An 18,594-nucleotide genomic window follows, 5' to 3' on the forward strand; every position below is an offset into this window, starting at 1 on the left:
TAACAAGCTAAATCATTGTAACTGTCACCCGAATACATATCGACTATTCCTTGCTAAGAGCTCTTTTCCTTTAAAGAAAGTTAAGAGCTATTTCCATCAAACAAGAAAAGTATGATCAACTAGGAACGTGCTGGTGTAGGAACTAACAGCACAGACAAATGCAATGTGTAGGAACTCGCTAAAAATCCATGACCAGACATTGAAATACTTTTTACACATCAGTCAAACTGACCCACGGCGGCTGACATAAGGATCACAGTTTACAGAAAAGAAGGACTGGTAGTCCACCGAAAGATGCCCAGCTCCAAAGGGATCAGGAAACTAAACAGTAGCTGACTGGACTCTTAGCCTTGATGATGTTTGTAACAGGAAGTGCTGATAAATACATACTCTGGCTATTCAACCCTTCAAAGAGTACTTCTTTCCCGTGAATGCTGAAAACTTCGGCTCTTCTTTCTTCGGTTCCTCCTTTGCATCCTTCTCGGGCACCTGGCATTGATGCACAAGATGTTAAGATGACACTAGCGTTTAAAAGCTGGAAGCATGGAAAACAGTGTTCCATGCATCTCAAATGACTTTCGGAAATGTCACGGTTACTCATTGAGCTCTCAATATGGGGCCATCACAAGATGCATGTTACAAAATACAAACCTTTTCTGTTCCTTTTGATGACTGGCTTCCACCAGAGCCAAAGACAAGCTTTCCCGTGGTTTTACGTGGCGCCGTGATCTGTGGTGTGGAGGATGCTGAGGGCTGAACACTGTTGGTTGCATTAGCTTGTCGCTTTGCAGGCGAGGAGGATGACGCATCCAGATCTTTAGCAGGCTTGCCATCCAAGCGCCTTCCAGGACCAGTGAAGGGGCTGAACTTTGGTTCCTCCTCAACTTGAGCCTCTGCAACAGCAACATGCAGGTCCTTCCTTACTAATGAACGGCAAGATATATTGATGCATTCCACCAAAAGTTACCAGTTAAGTACAAAGCAAGAAAGCTACCTGCAGCAGGATCAGCGCTGGGAGGAGCAGTAGGTTTTGGTCGCTCAGGTTCTTTATAGTCAAGTGGTGGGGCAAAGTCAACCTCACAATCAGTCTCAATTATACTTATAGCACTGGCAGGCTTTGTTTCAACTATATCAATGTAGTACTTCTTGTTATTATATGCCACCATAATGCTGTCACCAGTGGTTAGACAAGAGTAGTTCCGCAAAGTCTTTTCCAAGCTGCAATAATGACATGAACAGGAAATTAGTATTCTTCAGATCTCACACTACTCATACCAGGAAGCTCCAGTGACGGTGCAACAGACAACAGTCATAGCAAAATAAGGCAAAGAAGTTCCCAAGGAAAAGCAAATAGTTTTATCAGAACAATACTAACATTGCTTTGGGATTTGAAATGTCCAAGAAGTCAGTTGTATGAGGCTGCAGCTTCACATATGTGCCCTTTGGGAGGTTGGCATTTTTTATAAACACCATATCTCCTTCTTGCAAAAGAAGATTTTGCATCATCTGATGGGTATATGGGAGTTAGTTTGATTGAGATGATGATATCACATAAAAATAAGCGTGAAAATATCTTAAACCTGGGCCTACCCAGTATGGCATGTAGATCATGCCTTCTTCTGCAATGAACTCTAGGACACCACAGTGTGAAGTGCGTTCTGCTGCTGTGTTGCGTACTTCAAATAGCATAGGGTACTCAATATGCAGAGACGCTGCAGAGGAAATAACATATATTTGAGAATTTAGTGGAAATAGTGCACAGAATAATCACAGAAACAAAGTACACTATCAACATATGCATGTCTCTTACTAACACTGCCAACTTACCAAGACGATCAAGTGCCGAAGGTGGCATGATAACTGAAAGGAAAAAAGGTAATTATCATTTCAACTGCCAAAAGTAACTTAAAGACGCAAGGAAATTAGTGAAGAGAGAGCATACTTTTGTCACCAGATTCAAGCTGTGGCTGCAAGACAGGGCACAAAAGATCTTTCAGATAAATTCATGGAAAATAATACTTTACTTTGAAGAGTAATAATTCCGTTAGATTCTTCTATACATTATTAATGAGGCAAGACAGCAAAGTGAATGGAAACATGCCGGCAGGCAGCGGGTATTTAGTTACTGAGAAATCAGTTTTTTAGTTTTCTCAACCTATAAATCATGTCAAAAAAACATATAAATCAAGTTAACTAGGAACAGAAAGGGTCATAATCAGACGATCAAGATTAAAAGCTGACAATCAAACACAGTTGAGAAGGAGAACAAAGAACATGCAGATATACAATTTCTATCCATTCCTTAACCAGACAGAAGCCATGCCACCAGAACATAGACGAGAAATCAGATTAATACTCCAGAGAAAATACCGATCTCACATGATCCGTGGAACTATGGAAGTGGGTAATGCATACACCATCACTGAGCAAAGTTTGTTTGTATTGGTACTGACTTGGAACTAGAAAACAAAGATCTATATCAAAAGGATTGCAACTCCAAATTTACAATTCATTCATTATCATTTTTACTTGTTAGATTGCTTGCAATCAACATTTTATAACGTTGATTAGAAATATGTATGAACTTCTATATCACCATATTTTATATTTCAAGAATAATTATCAAATGGGTACATGGCACCTCATGAAAAGAAGATTCACATACCTTGTCAATAAAAGATGCAGGGTAGCAGCGATAGGTCTGCTCAAAAGTACTTCCACGGTAACCATAGCCTTCGAAATACTAGTCAAAACAAATAATTGTATTAGAACCATGCAACATGATTCACCAATTGATGAAGCCATAGAGAATTACTGGGAAACTATTCATGGCAAAAAGGTGCTGGTATGTCCAAAACTGTAACTGACTACCAGATGCATAGCAAAGATGCAAACTGATAACGAAGGCACGTACTAGGTCATAAATCCAGAAGATATCCAAGGTTTGAGAATAACAGCACATGTGGTACACAGATTAGTTGAAGCTATGGCTAGTCGGCGACAGGTTCAATTAAGGAGTTTGTAGGTCTGAATTTCGATGATGTGCTCCTGAAGGTAACATAGTTCGAAACAGCTAATAGGAAGATCAAATTTGTCTAAAGGCTTACCATATTCATGGACAAGAAGGTTAACCCCTTTTGAGCCTGCATATGAGGAACGAAAACATTTAATTAAAATGATGGTGAACATAAGCAGATAATACAATAACACAGTCACCCAATAATCACATCTGGAAAAACGAACATTCATTCACACACTGTTTATTCATGACCCAGAAGACATAAGACCTATTCAAAATTGCTGATACACATTTGCAGACATTCGATGTTTGATAAGCTGTAGTAGCTTCTAGGGGCCAGGAAAGAGGATTACAATAATGGTGTAGTCAAGTTAATCAATTTGAGCCAAGACAACTAATCTTACAGGGACAAAGCTGCAATCAGGCTCCAGAGTCCAAACAATCAATTTCTACATGCTATTAGATTTATAGATCCTGCTATGAGCGAATAGGTTCTCTAGTTCCACAAATCCCGAGGGTTATTGACTTGCTGGAGGATAACCGGGGTAGCACTGCTAACAAAATTCTTCCAGAACATCCGGAGTCCACAGAGTCAAGTAAATTACTAGCACAGCATACTTCAACTAAATTACTACTCCGTAGCACAACACTAGCGGAAGAGGTTGCTCGCCGTCAAAACGCATGAAAAACACAAACTTTATTTTCCGTACTCGAGGGACGAACTGGCGGCAGGCGAGGGTATGCACGAAGTACGGATGTATCCGCTTAGGAGACCAGATTAGATTGACGATCTGGGGATCGCATCGAAGCACGGACGGGTGCGGGAGCGAAATCGGGTGGAGGTACCGGAGAGATTGATCGGTGCCGGCAAAGGGTTAAAAGAGGCGGAGAAGCTGAGTCGAGGGTTACTGGTAAATACCTAAGCACCGGTTCTCCGCTCGGCCGAAGAGGAGGCAGAGGCCGAGGAGGCAGAGGCCGAGGAGGCGGCGGCGGCGTGGAGAAGAGTCGTCCTCGGTTTCGGCGGATGCGCTCGAGCTCAAGCGGGCGGAGGTAGTTGGCTTCGATCGGAAGGAAGAAATGTGGAGGAGGCGAAGAATATAGGGGATGGGGAGGAAGAGGAACCGAGCTCCGAGTTGGGCTAGGCTTTCAACGTGTGCCTCCGGGCCGGATCACAGCCGCAGCCCAATAAGCTTACAAAGTTTATTTCTACGAAAACAAATCAAAATACGCTAAAAAAGGGGGGTGGGGGGGGGGGGCAAATTCAACAAAAGTATTTTTCAGAAATATGTTTTTAAAATATTTCTAAAATAAGTTTAAATCTTTAAACTTTTTTATATTGCAAAAAAAGGGAATACATGTTGAAGTATCTCAATGTAAATGTGCCTATGTACGCACTAGAAATGATCATCTCATGTGAACACAAATGTTTTTATAAAAATGTATTAGTGTATTTTTTTGAAAGATGTTCACATATGTACATGTAAGTGTTTGCAGTATTCAGATATTCAAAAATGTCCGAATATACAAAAATGTTCCTTGCATATTTGAAAAATGCTCATGTATTAAAAAATTCATGTACTTAAAAAGTCCATGTGAGGTTCATAAATGTGTGTCATGGGCGTGAAGGTGTGTCAAGTGTTGCACAAAGGCGTGTTGCGCAACATGCGAAGGTGTACTACGCGGCGTGGTGCACACGTAAAGGTGTGGTGTGAAGGTGTGCTCCATTGTTGTGTGCAAGGTGTGATGCTCATCATGTGTTGCACAACAAAGTATAGGTACACTACTTGTCGTGGTGGGCACACGGCAGATGCCAAGGGATGGCAGAAGAGAGGAGGAGGCTCGAGGGCACTGGTGGGCTCCAGAGGCGAGGTCGGCATGAGCGAGCGCGGGACGCAAGACATACCCAGGTTCGGGGCTCTCCGGAGAGATAACACCCCTAGTCCTGCCGAGTGTAGTTTATATGTAACAGTACAGAGTTGCTCCTAGAGCTGTATGGAGGAAGAAGGAGGGCAGGCCAAGGCTTAGGCTGCTCCCTCTCCTTGGGTGTGTGTGTTCTGCTGATCAGTCTGCCGGTGTTCGCTGAATGCGTGCCCGTATGCATGCATGAGGGCTCCTGGGGGGTTTTATAGGTCAACCCCACACGGGTACAAAGGTAATGTTACAAGGCCGTGGGGCTGGGTTGTCATTGTCCGGGAAGCCGGCGCTGGGACCCGCCGGGGGTCAGGGCTCGCCGGGTTCTCCGGGCGCGGGACCCCCTGGGACGGGGGCACTGTTGACCGTCTCGTCGATCGTCAGGGAGTGGCCGGGTTGAGTCGGCTATAGTGGCGCTCCGTCAGGTCGCCGCTTGCTGGCGTCATTGATGACGACGGTTGCACTGTTGCCACGCCGGCCCTGGTCAGCGGGTAGGTGGGGCACTGTTGCCACGCCCCGGCTGTCCTGAGGCATGGGCGGGGCACTGTTGCCTCGGTCATCGGTAGGTGGAGACTCGTCCCATCGTACGGCTGAGATGGGACGGGAGCTGACCCGTGGCCGGGTTGAGGAACGCGCCAAGGGTGCAGCTGGCTTGTCGGAGAAGTCTTGGCGTGCTGGGTTCGGCTGTCTTGAGCTGGTTGTTGGGGCTGAGTTGAGGAGTCCAGCCGGGTTGGAGGACTTGGCCGGGTTGAGGGGCTTGGCCGGGTCGAGCTACCTGGCCAAGCGTGGCCCGGCTTGAGTGGCGATGCTGGCCCCGTCGTTTTTGAAAAGGATCCGGGTTCCGTTGCCTGCCCGGGGTTCATCCCCCCGACAGTAGTCCCCGAAGCTGTGAAGGTCCGCCGTCTTCGGATAGGAGGGCCTTCGCAGTTTCCCTTCCCTGAGGAGGTGAATTTTATGGCCGTCAGGTCCGGCAACACCCACTGTGTGCCGGCCTCCGGAAGCCGGATCGCGGCACCCTGTCAGAGGCGGGAAACCGAGGAGTCCGTCGAATCTTGGGGGTAATCTTTGGACTTCGCGCGGGCGCCACGTGGTGCCCGGAAGCTGGAGGGGCCTGACAGGCCACGCGCGCGACGGGACAGGGCGACGCACTGGGGCCCGCGGCCGCGCGCCCTCGGCCCACGCGCGCGGATTTATTGCGGCGTCCGCAAGTCGTTTGTCATTCTCGCAGCAGTTATTGCGCACGTACGTGCGGAGTTATTGCGGGGAAGTGGGAGAGGCGGGCGCAAACGATCCCACTCCCCCACGTTTCAAACCGCGGCTTATAAATTGGGGCGAGGAGGGGGCGGCGGAAATCATTCTCGCTCGCGCCCCCTGCCTTCGTCTTCCTTCCTCTGCTTCTTGCGACCGCCGCGCGCTGCGACGCCCGTTGCTTTGAGCAGAACTTCGTAGCCACCTTCTTCTTTCTTCTCTCGTATCTTTGTCGATGGCGCTGCCGTCGGGCTTGTGGATGGGCTCGACCGTCACCCTCGATGACATCGCCTATCTTCGCACCGCTAGGCACCTGCCAGGGGTGACGGAGGTTGTCGTGCGCTTGCCGCAGGGCGAGCGGGAGCCGCGGCCCGAGGGCACGGAGCGCGTGGTCATCTTCCCGCACTTCAAGCGCGGGCTTGGGCTTCCTGCGAGCACTTTCTTCTGCGACTTCCTGGAGTTCTTCGAGCTCCAGCCTCACCATCTTGGCGCCAGCGCAATCGTGCAGCTTTCGGGCTTCGTCACCCTCTGCGAGGGGTACCTGGGGGTCGAGCCTTCGATCGACCTCTGGGTGCGCTTCTTCTCCTTGAAGCAGCAGGGGCCGAGGGCCGGGGAGATGTCCGAGTGCGGGGCCGCTGTCATATCCAAGCGGTTGGGCGCTGACTGCTCCAAGATGCCGCTGGAGGATTCTGCCAAGAAATGGCAGAATTCCTTCTTCTACGTCCGCAACCTCGGCGCGGACCGCATCAACTTGCCGCCCTTCGTTAACTCGCCGCCGAGGGAGAAGCGGAATTGGGGCTACTACCCCAAGCATCCGTCGCAGGAGGTGCTTAACCTGTGCGAGTGGGTGTCGGTGATGAAGGAGCGGGAAGGGCTCACCGGCACCGACCTCATCACCGCTTTTATCGTCTGCCGCGTGCTGCCGCTGCAGCAGCATAGCCACCTCATCGGTCAGATGACCGGCCTTCAGGACCCCAACCGCATGGCGAACTTGCGGCTGGGGGCGGACCAGGTTGTGCGTCGGGTCAACGACATCTCCAAGGCCAATCTGCAGGACAACTGGGAGTTTGGGAAACCCCAGTACAGCCACGCGAACCCGGCACCGATGGTGAGTCCTTGGTCTTCGTACTTTGCTGCTGCCCATCTTCTCATTCGCCCTGACGCGACGCGGGAGGTGCTTCTGAACACCATCCGGCATCCTTACAACCGGGCGCGGACGCAGGTGGTGCTCGTTGGCTCGGGGGAGCCTGAGGCCCGTGGCGGAGGGGAGGAGGCGACCGCCGATGCGGGCGCAGGGCGCCGACTGGGTAAGTTTCGTCTTCTGTATTTCTCGAGTTGCTTAGTCGGTGTGCAGCGCGGGGAAAGCTGACGCGAGTTGCCAATGTAGCGGTGCCGGGTGGAGGAGGCGGCGGCGCGGCCGGAGCCGGGTCGTCTTGTGACACCCAAAAATTTTATTTGGCTTTTTTTTTAAAAAATTATTTGATTTGAGGGGTGTTATTTAAAATTTTCTTCTAAAGAACTCTCCCTCTCAAAAACTTTCTTTTATGACAAGTGTTTTGTTTGGATTCACCCAAGACTTGATTTTTGGTCTTGGAGGTTTTTCCATCTTATGTGGACTCAACACCAAATGTTTTCATTTGGGAAATTTCTTTTGGAAAAATCTTTTAAATAGCCCTATGGCATTTGGAGTGACCTTCTTCCCCTTTTCAAAATCTCCTCTTGCCATGACCTAAGTGGAAATCCCCTCCCAAAAGCCATTCCCCATCTTTGTGTCATGATATACTTCAAATCCAGCAGTTTGAACCTCCCCATAAATTTTTCTTCCATTTAATTCTTATCAAAAATAATTTCTGCCTTCTACTTTAGCTCTTGGAGATTTACAAAGGAGCTACCATTTCTACTTTGAGTTTTGCCTCCAAACCAATTTCCCTAGCTAGTCCTTAGATCCCTCAACCAAGATCCATGAAGATCCACTGGTCTCGAGTTCAAATATTTCAAATTGTGCTTGCTGCAAGTTTGGACCATATTTGCCAAATTTGATGAAATTCAATTGTTTTCTCCTCCTAAAAATCTGAGAAAATTCAGGCAGCCTCTGGATGCATTGAGAGGTCACCTCACCAAGTCCCAGCTCCAGAAAAAAAATTCTTCATGCCAAATCATTTCGTCGAACACCTGAAGGACACTATTTCTATCAATGTTCAGAAATTCAGTGATACAGTTTCAGTGAGCACTGTCGTTTTCTTCAGAACCCGTTCTCGATCTCGCCAGTAGCCGCGGTGGCGCCGTGCGCACTGTGCTTCCTTCTTATCCCTGCGCCGCACGATCGCCTGGAGGCTTGCGGGCGTCGGCGACGAGCAGGAGGAGGTGCGGCACCCCGTGAGCGACGGCAGCGGCGGCCTTTGCGGCTGCCAGAGAGAGACGCAGCGTTGGACGGCGCCGTCCAGCGCCGCACAAGCCACCAGAGGCCACCGCGTGGCCTTCCACTCACCCGTGCACGCTGCAGTCCTTCGTCGTGAACTGGTAGGCGCGGAGCGCGCTCCCTGCCGCCGCCGTGCCCGTACGGCCGTCCCGTCGAGGATCGGCGCATTACGCCTAGCCCTACCGAGGTTTAGCGGGGGAACGGCACCAGTGATCCTCCCTGATGGTGCCTAGCCACCTAAACCCCCTGCCAAACCTCTGCCTCGCCGTAATCGCTCGCTGGAGCTATCCCGTTCACGGCCACCCCCTCGGATCGCCTATAAAAGGAGGCCCCGAGCTCGAACTCGAACCCACACCACCTCTACACACCACCAATACCACGCCCAGCCACTGGAAGAACTCCGAGGGAGTCTTCTTCCCCAACTCCGGCCGCCGCGACCCGCTTCGGGATCCAGCTCGATTCACCCCCGTGCGTGCACCCCTACCCTCAGCTCTTGCCAGTAACCTCCTAGTACACCCACTCTTCTAACCTGCACGTCAATTTGGAGTTTGCAGCACCCACCGGAGTACTCCACCATCGCCCGAACCACCGTCCGCCGGAGAAAGTGTCGCCGTCGACGTGGTGCTCTCCGACGGCCAAGTCCACCACCCACCGACGCGGAAGATCAACCTGAACCTCTTGGTACCCTCCGATCTCTCTGCCTCGCCGTGGTTCAACGCCGGCGACCACCGCAGCCTTCGGGCGCCGGCGAGCTCCATTGGAGTTTTAAACCTGACGGGTGGGACCCCCCGTCAGCCTCTCTTCTCTTCCCCCCTCGAACCGTTTTCTGATGGCGCCTTCGGGCATAATGCGTTTTCTCTTTGGGCTAGCGCATTTCATTCCGAAACGTTTTCTGTTTTCTCAAACAAGTCCCTGGATCTTTTCTGTTTCATCACAGATCAGTCCTTGGACTAAAACCCTTATATCTTTTTAATAAAAGATGATTTTTGATTGATTCTTTTTCTGTCAGTCTTATATCTTTGTCTAGTTTTTTATAGTATTTATTTGGAAAAAATTTGGAACAATTTTTTTATGCACACAACGATGTTCACGTTAGTATACGGTTTCGTTATACCGTAGGTTCCGGAGGAGGTGACGGAGCCGCGAACTTCGCCGAGCTAGACTCCGACTTCTCCGAACCAGGCAAGCATGTTTGAACCTTTGATATGATAGGTGTTTTGCATGTTTGCTTGAATGGTTTGTGCATGGCATATGAGCATCGGTGAGTATTACGTTGCATGCAAGGCAACTAACCATGCGTTTCGAAGTTACTGTGATCTTTGATGAGAGATGACCTGATCATGTGGTGACATGAAAGGCAGTAAGGTGGTATTGTTGTAGCATGCCAGTCTTACGTCATCTGATAAACTCCGACGTTAACGTGGACTGAGCCACGTTACCGTCCTTCCCCCTTTCGTGCGGCCACATGTTTTCTGCAAAGAATACGGTTTAGTAAGTTGTTAACCTCTTTCCTTGTACACACCAAATAGAGGGGCCGGGATGAGGGTTCCATGGCCCTGGATTAAAGCCAGTCATCCGGTCAGGGGGCATGGGTGTTTCCGGTTGGGACCGAGAGGGGGGCACCCCTTAGAGCGCGCGGTATAAATTTGATCCCATCCTACGCGAGGTTGTAGCCTCCCCGTCTCAAAGTTTTCCTTGAACGTTGTCGAGGGTGATTCCTGGCATCGGAATGTTGAATGGGTGTGTACTGGTTAGATGTGTTTCTCCTAAAACACCGTAAACGGAACTAGTCCCTTGTGACTACTGAAATCCGTTGGCTGTGGTTAAATAGTACAAACTCTGCAGAGTCAAATCCTTCCGAGTCATCGTGTCCATGATCAAGGACCATGGCCAGTACATCCATATCTATGTCAGTCCTCGTGGCAAAACCCCGGTGAGCAAGCTTGAGTGGTAAATCCCCCGGTGAACAATGCTTGAGTGGTAAACCTGGTCGAATTGTTATTCCTGTGGATGGACTAACCTTTTATTTATCTCGTACCTGAATATTCCCTTGAAAAGATTTACATTCATGAGCTACTGAAATATTAAGTTATGAAATATAAGCCCTTTATGTGATGTCGCTCAGACGTCCGACTGTGGCACTCTCGTCATTTACTTTCAATATAAGCCCTTTATGTGATGTCGCTCAGACGTCCGACTATGGCACCCTTGTCATTTACTTTCAATATAAGCCCTTTATGTGATGTCGCTCAGACGTCCGACTGTGGCACGCTCGTTATTTACTTTTGATATAAGCCCTTTACGTGATGTCGCTCAGACGTCCGACTGTGGCACGCACTGTTATTTATCTTCTATTATAAGCTCTTTATGAGGTGTCGCCTTGACGCCCGACTGCGGCATTGTTATTTCATTTGTATCCTTTCGAGGAGTCATTCAGACACTCGATTGGCCTTCAGTACTACATTGGGATTTCGGGAGGACTACCGCCCGACTTCCCTTTTATTTTCCCATGCATTGCTATCTCATTCCCTGAGTGCGCTTTGTTAATCTGTTCATATGCATCATGTTTACATTTGTTATATCTTAAGTCCGAACTGTCTTGCGAGTACTTTCATAGTACTCACCTGGCTTGTTGATTTGGCCAGATGTTGACGAAGGCGATCTCATGGATGAAGAGTTTGATAGTGAGTCTGACGCCAAGAGGAGTCCCAGTCAGTCCCGTGCGATCCTGGATATTGGTCACTTATATTATATACGCTTCCGCCACCCACAATAAGAATCCTCGAGCCTCACTCCGACGCTCGAAGAGCTATTAGATTCAGGGGTCATGTCACCCACTTCACTGTGATATACCCACCACCGTTTTTATTGTGAGCCAGTAGTTATGCCACCCTATCCGCCTTTATGTGTAATATCGGCATGCTTGTAATAAATTGTTGAGCCGTCTCCGCTCAACCTTGTATTATATTTAGTACTCCTGGTTTTTCTTCTGTGATCAAGATATTGTCTACCGGTGAGAAGGATTCTTCTCTACTGGTCCGTAAAAGGGATCGGTTTCTCAATAAATATTTTTATTGGAAAACCGGTCGTGACAAGCTTGGTATCAGAGCCAGGCTGACTGTAGGAAGCCACTAGGTGCGATCGCTAATCGGTTATTAGCGTTTTTAGTGCTTTTTCAGCATTTTGCAAATGTAGCTATTTTCTGTTGGTCATCATAAATTTATGATATGACTACTCAGAATTTTTGCCTACTTTTGTAGATGGCTGGCAGCAACTGCGAGACTCGAGTGTTCACTAATGTGACCGAGGGGTTTGTCAAACTCCTCGTCTCCATCACCAAGCTCACGATCGGGCCAGCGACTCGTCCGGAGTTCACGCTTTACCAGCACAAGCTCAGCGACGACGTGTCTATGCACCAGGCCGTGGTGCAATTCAAGGGAGGACGTTCTGCGTCTCGCCACTTCCGTTTTGTGGGGAGGGCCATGCCTACGGAGAGGCATGCCATGCAGATGGCTGCCCGTGAGGCAATAGGTCGCCTTCGGGACATCCTTCCTATGATGAAGACTCGTCGCTACCGCTACCTCCCATGCCATGTGCCATATACTTGTCACTATGCATTCGCCTGCCATAGGGGAGAGCGAGATGAAGCTATCGAGATGCTTGTTGAGTATCTCAAAGCTCTGGAGGAAGCTTTCGACAACCTCGTGGACGATCTTGTGGCTGCCCGCATGGACTTAGTTCGGGGCGGTTCTGCCAGCAGGAAGGAGCTTCTCCACATGGCACCGCCACTGACTTTCATCTCATCCTCAGCATCCTATTCACCTGCCATTTTGGCCACCGCTCGCCGTCTGCCTACCACTGAGGAGTTCGACCGGGTCATTGCTCCTACTCCAGTCAGAGCTGCACCGCCTGCCGCACCCACACTACCGCCTGTCGCACCCGCGCCATCACCTCAGCGCAGTGCTACGCGCCTGGAGCCTATTAGGGAGGAGGTGGAGGTTGAGTCTCCTGCACCGCTGGGTCTTGCCCTCGGCAAGGGGAAGGACATCTTCACCATCTCCGACTGAGTGCGACTAGTAGCCGCGCGATGTGTCTCCATGTATGATATGTTTTATATGTACTTAAGCTTGTAGTAGTTGTATGCGCTTCATTCCAGAGGAGTGTGCTAGCCTAAAATAACATGTCAGGAGTGTGTACGCACATCCTGAGTGATGTATCGTATGTTTGCGTATCGCGTGTAAGATATGTCTAAGCAGTCCTTCTCCGTGCGCAATCAAATATTTTCTTGAAAAATCTTGAGGTCTTTTAAATTTTTGCCTTTGCAATATTTTCCTTGTGCCACACAGTTCTTCTCATGAGTTTTGCAAAATAATACCCCAGAGTGGAAAATGTCTCGTCCGTGGACTCGTTCCATGCCAAATCCACCCGAAGAAGTTTATGGGACTCAGACAAGCAACAACTTCACTCAGGGGCAGTCTAGTAAACAGGACAGCGAGGCAGCCTTATCTCAAGTATGCCGCCTTTTCGAACAAAGCCAACAGCAACACCAAGAAATGATGAATCACGTCATCAATATGGGAAATCACCGTGAGCCATACCAACCACACTCCAAGTTGTCTAAACTGCAGAAGACACGTGCTCCAATGTTTGCTCACACTGATAGACCGCTTGAAGCCGATGATTGGCTTCGAGACATCGAAAGAAAGTTGATTATTGCTCAATGTTCAGATCATGAGAAGGTGCTTTATGCACCTCACTACCTCACTGGAGCAGCTGCAGCATGGTGGGAGAACTTCCTACACATGCATCCCAGTGAACATAACATCACCTGGGAAGAGTTTAAGGAAGGCTTTCGTGGGGCACACATCCCCAGGAGCATCATAAAAATCAAGAAAAGAGAATTTGATGACCTCAAGCAGAGAGGTATGACCGTGACGGAATACAACAGTCAGTTTACCCAGCTATCTCGTTATGCCTACGATGAGCATATGACTGAGAACAAAAGGATGGAAAAAAATTTGGACGGCCTGGCGCCAGCACTAAAATGCCAACTGGTCATACACACTTTCCCAGATTTCAAAACTCTGGTTGACAAGGCCATTACGTTGGAGAATGAGCGCCGCAGTCTGGAGGATATTCGTAAGCGAAAGAGGGACAAGACGACTCTTGCTCGCAACAACCGGAGCAAGACTGATGTTCAGAGGAATGAAGCGAGGAAATCCACGACAACTGCTCTAAGGCCAACCAGACAGTTTCATTCAAGGGACAAGGACTTTATTTACCGTCCAGGGGTCACTTGCTATGCTTGTGGTGAAGAAGGGCACTATGCCAAACAGTGCCCAAAACCAAGGAACTCTGCCCCCAAGCCGAACAATGGAGGGAATAACCCAGCCCCCAAGCGCAACAATTTCAATCCCAACAACAATCACAGGAAGGGTCACCTGAACCATGTGACCAGGGAAGAAGCACATAATGCCCCAGACATCGTACTCGGTACGTTCCCTGTCAACACAATACCTGCCACGGTTTTGTTTGATTCTGGAGCCTCTCACTCGTTCATTTCGAAGAGTTTTGTTTTGCAACATGGTTTTCCGATACTTCCTTTGGAAAAATCTATGATCATCAAGTCCCCCGGGAATAAGCAGATCACTCAGAGTTACTGCCAAGGAGTGATTATTGAATTCGAAGGACTAAAGTTTCGGGCTAATCTCATCGTGTTGGAAAATAAAGGACTGGATGTTAGGGATGGATTGGTTGACCACCAACAAGGGATTTATTGACTGTTTCAATCGGACTGTGATTCTCACTCACCATCATGGCAAGACAATTAAGGTTACAGCTCAAGAGAGACCACGGTCACGGCAACCAAAGTTGAACAAAGTGGACATTTCAGAACTGAGAAAAGTTCCAGTGGTGTGCGAGTTTCCCGACGTATTTCCTGAAGAACTACCAGGCATGCCACCAGACCGAGAGATAGAGTTCAGCATTGAACTAGCACCTGGCACCACTCCCATCTATAAGAAACCTTATAGAATGGCACCCTCAGAGTTGGTAGAATTGAAGAAGCAAATAAAGGAATTACTGGACAAAGGATTTATTCGAGCCAGCTCCTCACCTTGGGGTTCACCAGTATTATTCGCCAAGAAAAAGGATGGGACACTGAGATTGTGTATAGACTATCGAGCTCTCAATATGGTCACCATCAAAAACAAATATCCGATGCCACGGATAAATGACCTATTTGACCAGCTCGCAGAAGCCAAGGTGTTCTCAAAGATTGATTTAAGATCCGGATATCATCAATTAAAAGTAAGGACAGAAGATATCCCTAAGACAGCATTCACCTCCAGATACGGATTATATGAGTTCACAGTAATGCCGTTTGGACTGACGAACGCCCCCGCATATTTCGTCCACCTCATGAACAAAGTGTTTATGAAATTTATGGACAAATTTGTTGTGGTGTTCATTGATGACATTCTGGTATACTCAAGGACACCAGAAGAACATGCTGAGCATCTCAGGATTGTATTGGGAGAACTAAGGAAACATCATTGTACGCCAAATTTAGCAAGTGTGAATTTTGGCTAAGGCAAGTTGGTTTTCTAGGCCATATATTAACCCAAGAAGGCGTGGCCGTAGACCCAGAAAAGGTCAAAGCCATACTTGACTGGAAACCACCAGCCAACGTGACAGATGTACGGAGTTTCCTAGGAATGGCCGGATATTACAGAAGATTTATTGAAGGATTCTCCACTGTGGCAAAACCAATGACACAGTTGCTCAAGAAAGACAAGAAATTTGTATGGACGGAAGCATGCGAGAAAAGCTTCCAAGAGCTCAAAAAGAAACTAACAACAACACCGGTTTTGATTGTGCCAGACATACACAAGAGTTTTGAAGTGTATTGTGACGCATCCCGGAAGGGCCTCGGGTGTGTATTGATGCAGGACGGCAAAGTTGTCACGTATGCTTCCAGGCAACTACAGAAGCATGAGGAAAATTATCCTACTCATGACTTGGAGCTAGCAGCAGTCATCCATGCACTCAAAGAATGGAGGCACTTTCTACTGGGAAATCGTTGTGAAATATATACGGACCATAAGAGCCTTAAATATATTTTCACGCAACCAGAGCTAAATTTACGACAACGACGCTGGTTGGAATTGGTCAAGGACTATGATGTCGGCATTCACTACCATCCAGGGAAAGCAAATGTAGTGGCAGATGCTCTTAGTCGGAACCCCAGCCCGGGCAACGACAGTCCACAGAACTTGAGGCCTGAGTTTCAGCAGGAGTTCGCTAGACTCAACATGGTGCTAGTCTCTGAGAGCAACGTATCAAATCTGGAGATACAGCCCACCCTAATGGAACAAATTAAGAAGGCTCAGCAGGGACATCCCAGCATCGAAGGTATAAAGAGAAAAATGAGCCTTGGCAAGGCTTCAGAGTTCGTCACGGACAATGAGGGAATATTATGGTACGGGGACAGACTTTGCGTACCAAACATCGAGGAACTCAAGCATCAAATCCTAACCGAAAGCCACACCGCTCCATACTCGATCCACCCTGGAGGAACCAAAATGTACAAAGACATTCAGGAAAGATTTTGGTGGCACGGTATGAAAAGGGATATAGCCGCATTCATTGCTTGTTGCGATTCATGTCAGCGCATTAAAGCCGAGCATCAAAAGCCAGCAGGGCTACTCCAGCCAAACAGGATACCTGAGTGGAAATGGGATGAAATTGGAATGGACTTCATCATCGGACTACCTCGATCACAACGCGGAAATGACGCCATATGGGTCATCACAGATAGGCTAACCAAGGTAGCACATTTCATTCCCGTGAAGACAACCTATTCCACTCAAAGGCTAGCTAAGCTTTATCTCTCCCGTATAGTTTGTTTGCATGGAGTCCCAAAGACTATAATATCCGACTGAGGCACCCAATTTGTCTCTAAATTTTGGGATCACTTACAACAAGCTCTGGGCACACAACTAGCATTCAGTACAGCGTACCACCCTCAGACTGATGGACAAACGGAACGCGTGAACCAAATCCTAGAGGACATGCTGAGAGCCTGTGTGCTCACCTATGGATCCAGTTGGGAACAAAGTTTGCCGTATGCCGAGTTCGCATACAACAACAGTTACCAAGCCAGCTTACAAATGGCACCTTTTGAAGCACTGTACGGACGGAGGTGTCGTACCCCACTAAATTGGTCTGAGACAGGTGACAGTCGTATCTTCGGCCCAGACATGCTCAAGGAGGCCGAGGAGAAAGTTAAACAGATCAGGGACAGACTCAAGACAGCTCAAAGCCGACAAAAGAGCTATTACGATCGAAAACATCGTGATGTCAGCTTTGAACCCGGTGAATATGTATACCTACGAGTGTCTCCTATGCGAGGCCTACAACGGTTCAAAATTAAAGGGAAGCTAGCCCCGAGATTTATTGGGCCTTTCTGTATAGTTGCACGAAGAGGCACAGTAGCCTACCAGCTAGACATACCCAAAGAGCTGTCAGACGTCCACGACGTGTTTCACGTCTCACAATTGAGAAAATGTGTAAGCAACCCGGAAAAGCATGTATCTCATGAGAGCATTGATGTGCAACCAGACCTCACCTACAGAGAGCGGCCAGTAAAGATTTTGGAAGAATCTGAAAGGAGGACCCGTCAGAAAACAACTAAAATTTTCAAGGTTCAGTGGAGCAATCACACCGAGGATGAAGCTACATGGGAAAGAGAAGATTTTCTTCAGGCAGAGTACCCACATCTATTTGAGGATCAGCTGAAATCTTGGGGACGAGATTTTTCCTAAGGGGGTAGGTGTTGTGACACCCAAAAATTTTATTTGGCTTTTTCAAAAAAAAATTATTTGATTTGAGGGGTGTTATTTAAAATTTTCTTCTAAAGAACTCTCCCTCTCAAAAACTTTCTTTTATGACAAGTGTTTTGTTTGGATTCACCCAAGACTTGATTTTTGGTCTTGGAGGTTTTTCCATCTTATGTGGACTCAACACCAAATGTTTTCATTTGGGAAATTTCTTTTGGAAAAATCTTTTAAATAGCCCTATGGCATTTGGAGTGACCTTCTTCCCCTTTTCAAAATCTCCTCTTGCCATGACCTAAGTGGAAATCCCCTCCCAAAAGCCATTCCCCATCTTTGTGTCATGATATACTTCAAATCCAGCAGTTTGAACCTCCCCATAAATTTCTCTTCCATTTAATTCTTATCAAAAATAATTTCTGCCTTCTACTTTAGCTCTTGGAGATTTACAAAGGAGCTACCATTTCTACTTTGAGTTTTGCCTCCAAACCAATTTCCCTAGCTAGTCCTTAGAGCCCTCAACCAAGATCCTTGAAGATCCACTGGTCTCGAGTTCAAATATTTCAAATTGTGCTTGCTGCAAGTTTGGACCATATTTGCCAAATTTGATGAAATTCAATTGTTTTCTCCTCCTAAAAATCTGAGAAAATTCAGGCAGCCTCTGGATGCATTGAGAGGTCACCTCACCAAGTCCCAGCTCCAGAAAAAAAAATTCTTCATGCCAAATCATTTCGTCGAACACCTGAAGGACACTATTTCTGTCAATGTTCAGAAATTCAGTGATACAGTTTCAGTGAGCACTGTCGTTTTCTTCAGAACCCGTTCTCGATCTCGCTAGTAGCCGCGGTGGCGCCGTGCGCACTGTGCTTCCTTCTTATCCCTGCGCCGCACGATCGCCTGGAGGCTTGCGGGCGTCGGCGACGAGCAGGAGGAGGTGCGGCACCCCGTGAGCGACGGCAGCGGCGGCCTTTGCGGCTGCCAGAGAGAGACGCAGCGTTGGACGGCGCCGTCCAGCGCCGCCCAAGCCACCAGAGGCCACCACGTGGCCTTCCACTCACCCGTGCACGCTGCAGTCCTTCGTCGTGAACTGGTAGGCGCGGAGCGCGCTCCCTGCCGCCGCCGTGCCCGTACGGCCGTCCCGTCGAGGATCGGTGCATTACGCC

General features: G+C 48.3%; 1 protein-coding gene and 1 pseudogene across 2 annotated transcripts; one reads left to right on the top strand and one right to left on the bottom strand.

The window, feature by feature from the left end:
* Positions 1-18,594, top strand: part of LOC141025890 (uncharacterized) — an 87,891-nt pseudogene that overhangs the window by 35,057 nt on the left and 34,240 nt on the right.
* LOC109742223 (uncharacterized) lies at positions 28-4,109 on the bottom strand. 2 transcript variants are annotated; one of them, XM_020301313.4, is made up of 10 exons: positions 3,939-4,109; positions 3,108-3,143; positions 2,666-2,743; positions 1,943-1,967; positions 1,828-1,860; positions 1,591-1,712; positions 1,376-1,506; positions 995-1,218; positions 652-893; positions 28-489 (listed from the first exon to the last, which is right to left on the bottom strand). In XM_020301313.4, exons 2-10 carry the CDS (start codon positions 3,114-3,116, stop codon positions 400-402), a joined length of 954 nt encoding a protein of 317 aa, XP_020156902.1. In that variant the 5' UTR covers positions 3,117-3,143; positions 3,939-4,109; the 3' UTR covers positions 28-399. The 2 variants fall into 2 exon arrangements, with proteins under 2 accessions (XP_020156902.1, XP_073357274.1); XM_073501173.1 differs by having other exon boundaries at positions 1,943-2,459; positions 3,939-4,101.

This window comes from Aegilops tauschii, chromosome 6 (genome assembly GCF_002575655.3).
Source record: "Aegilops tauschii subsp. strangulata cultivar AL8/78 chromosome 6, Aet v6.0, whole genome shotgun sequence".
In the NCBI taxonomy this organism is placed as follows: Eukaryota; Viridiplantae; Streptophyta; class Magnoliopsida; order Poales; family Poaceae; genus Aegilops; species Aegilops tauschii.

Coding starts and splice junctions, on each gene's coding strand:
- LOC109742223 (XM_020301313.4), bottom strand. Junction 1,968..2,665: donor CTGCATCTTTTATTGACAAG/GTATGTGAATCT, acceptor CCTGTCTTGCAG/CCACAGCTTGAATCTGGTGA. Junction 894..994: donor CAGCGCTGATCCTGCTGCAG/GTAGCTTTCTTG, acceptor TTGCTGTTGCAG/AGGCTCAAGTTGAGGAGGAA.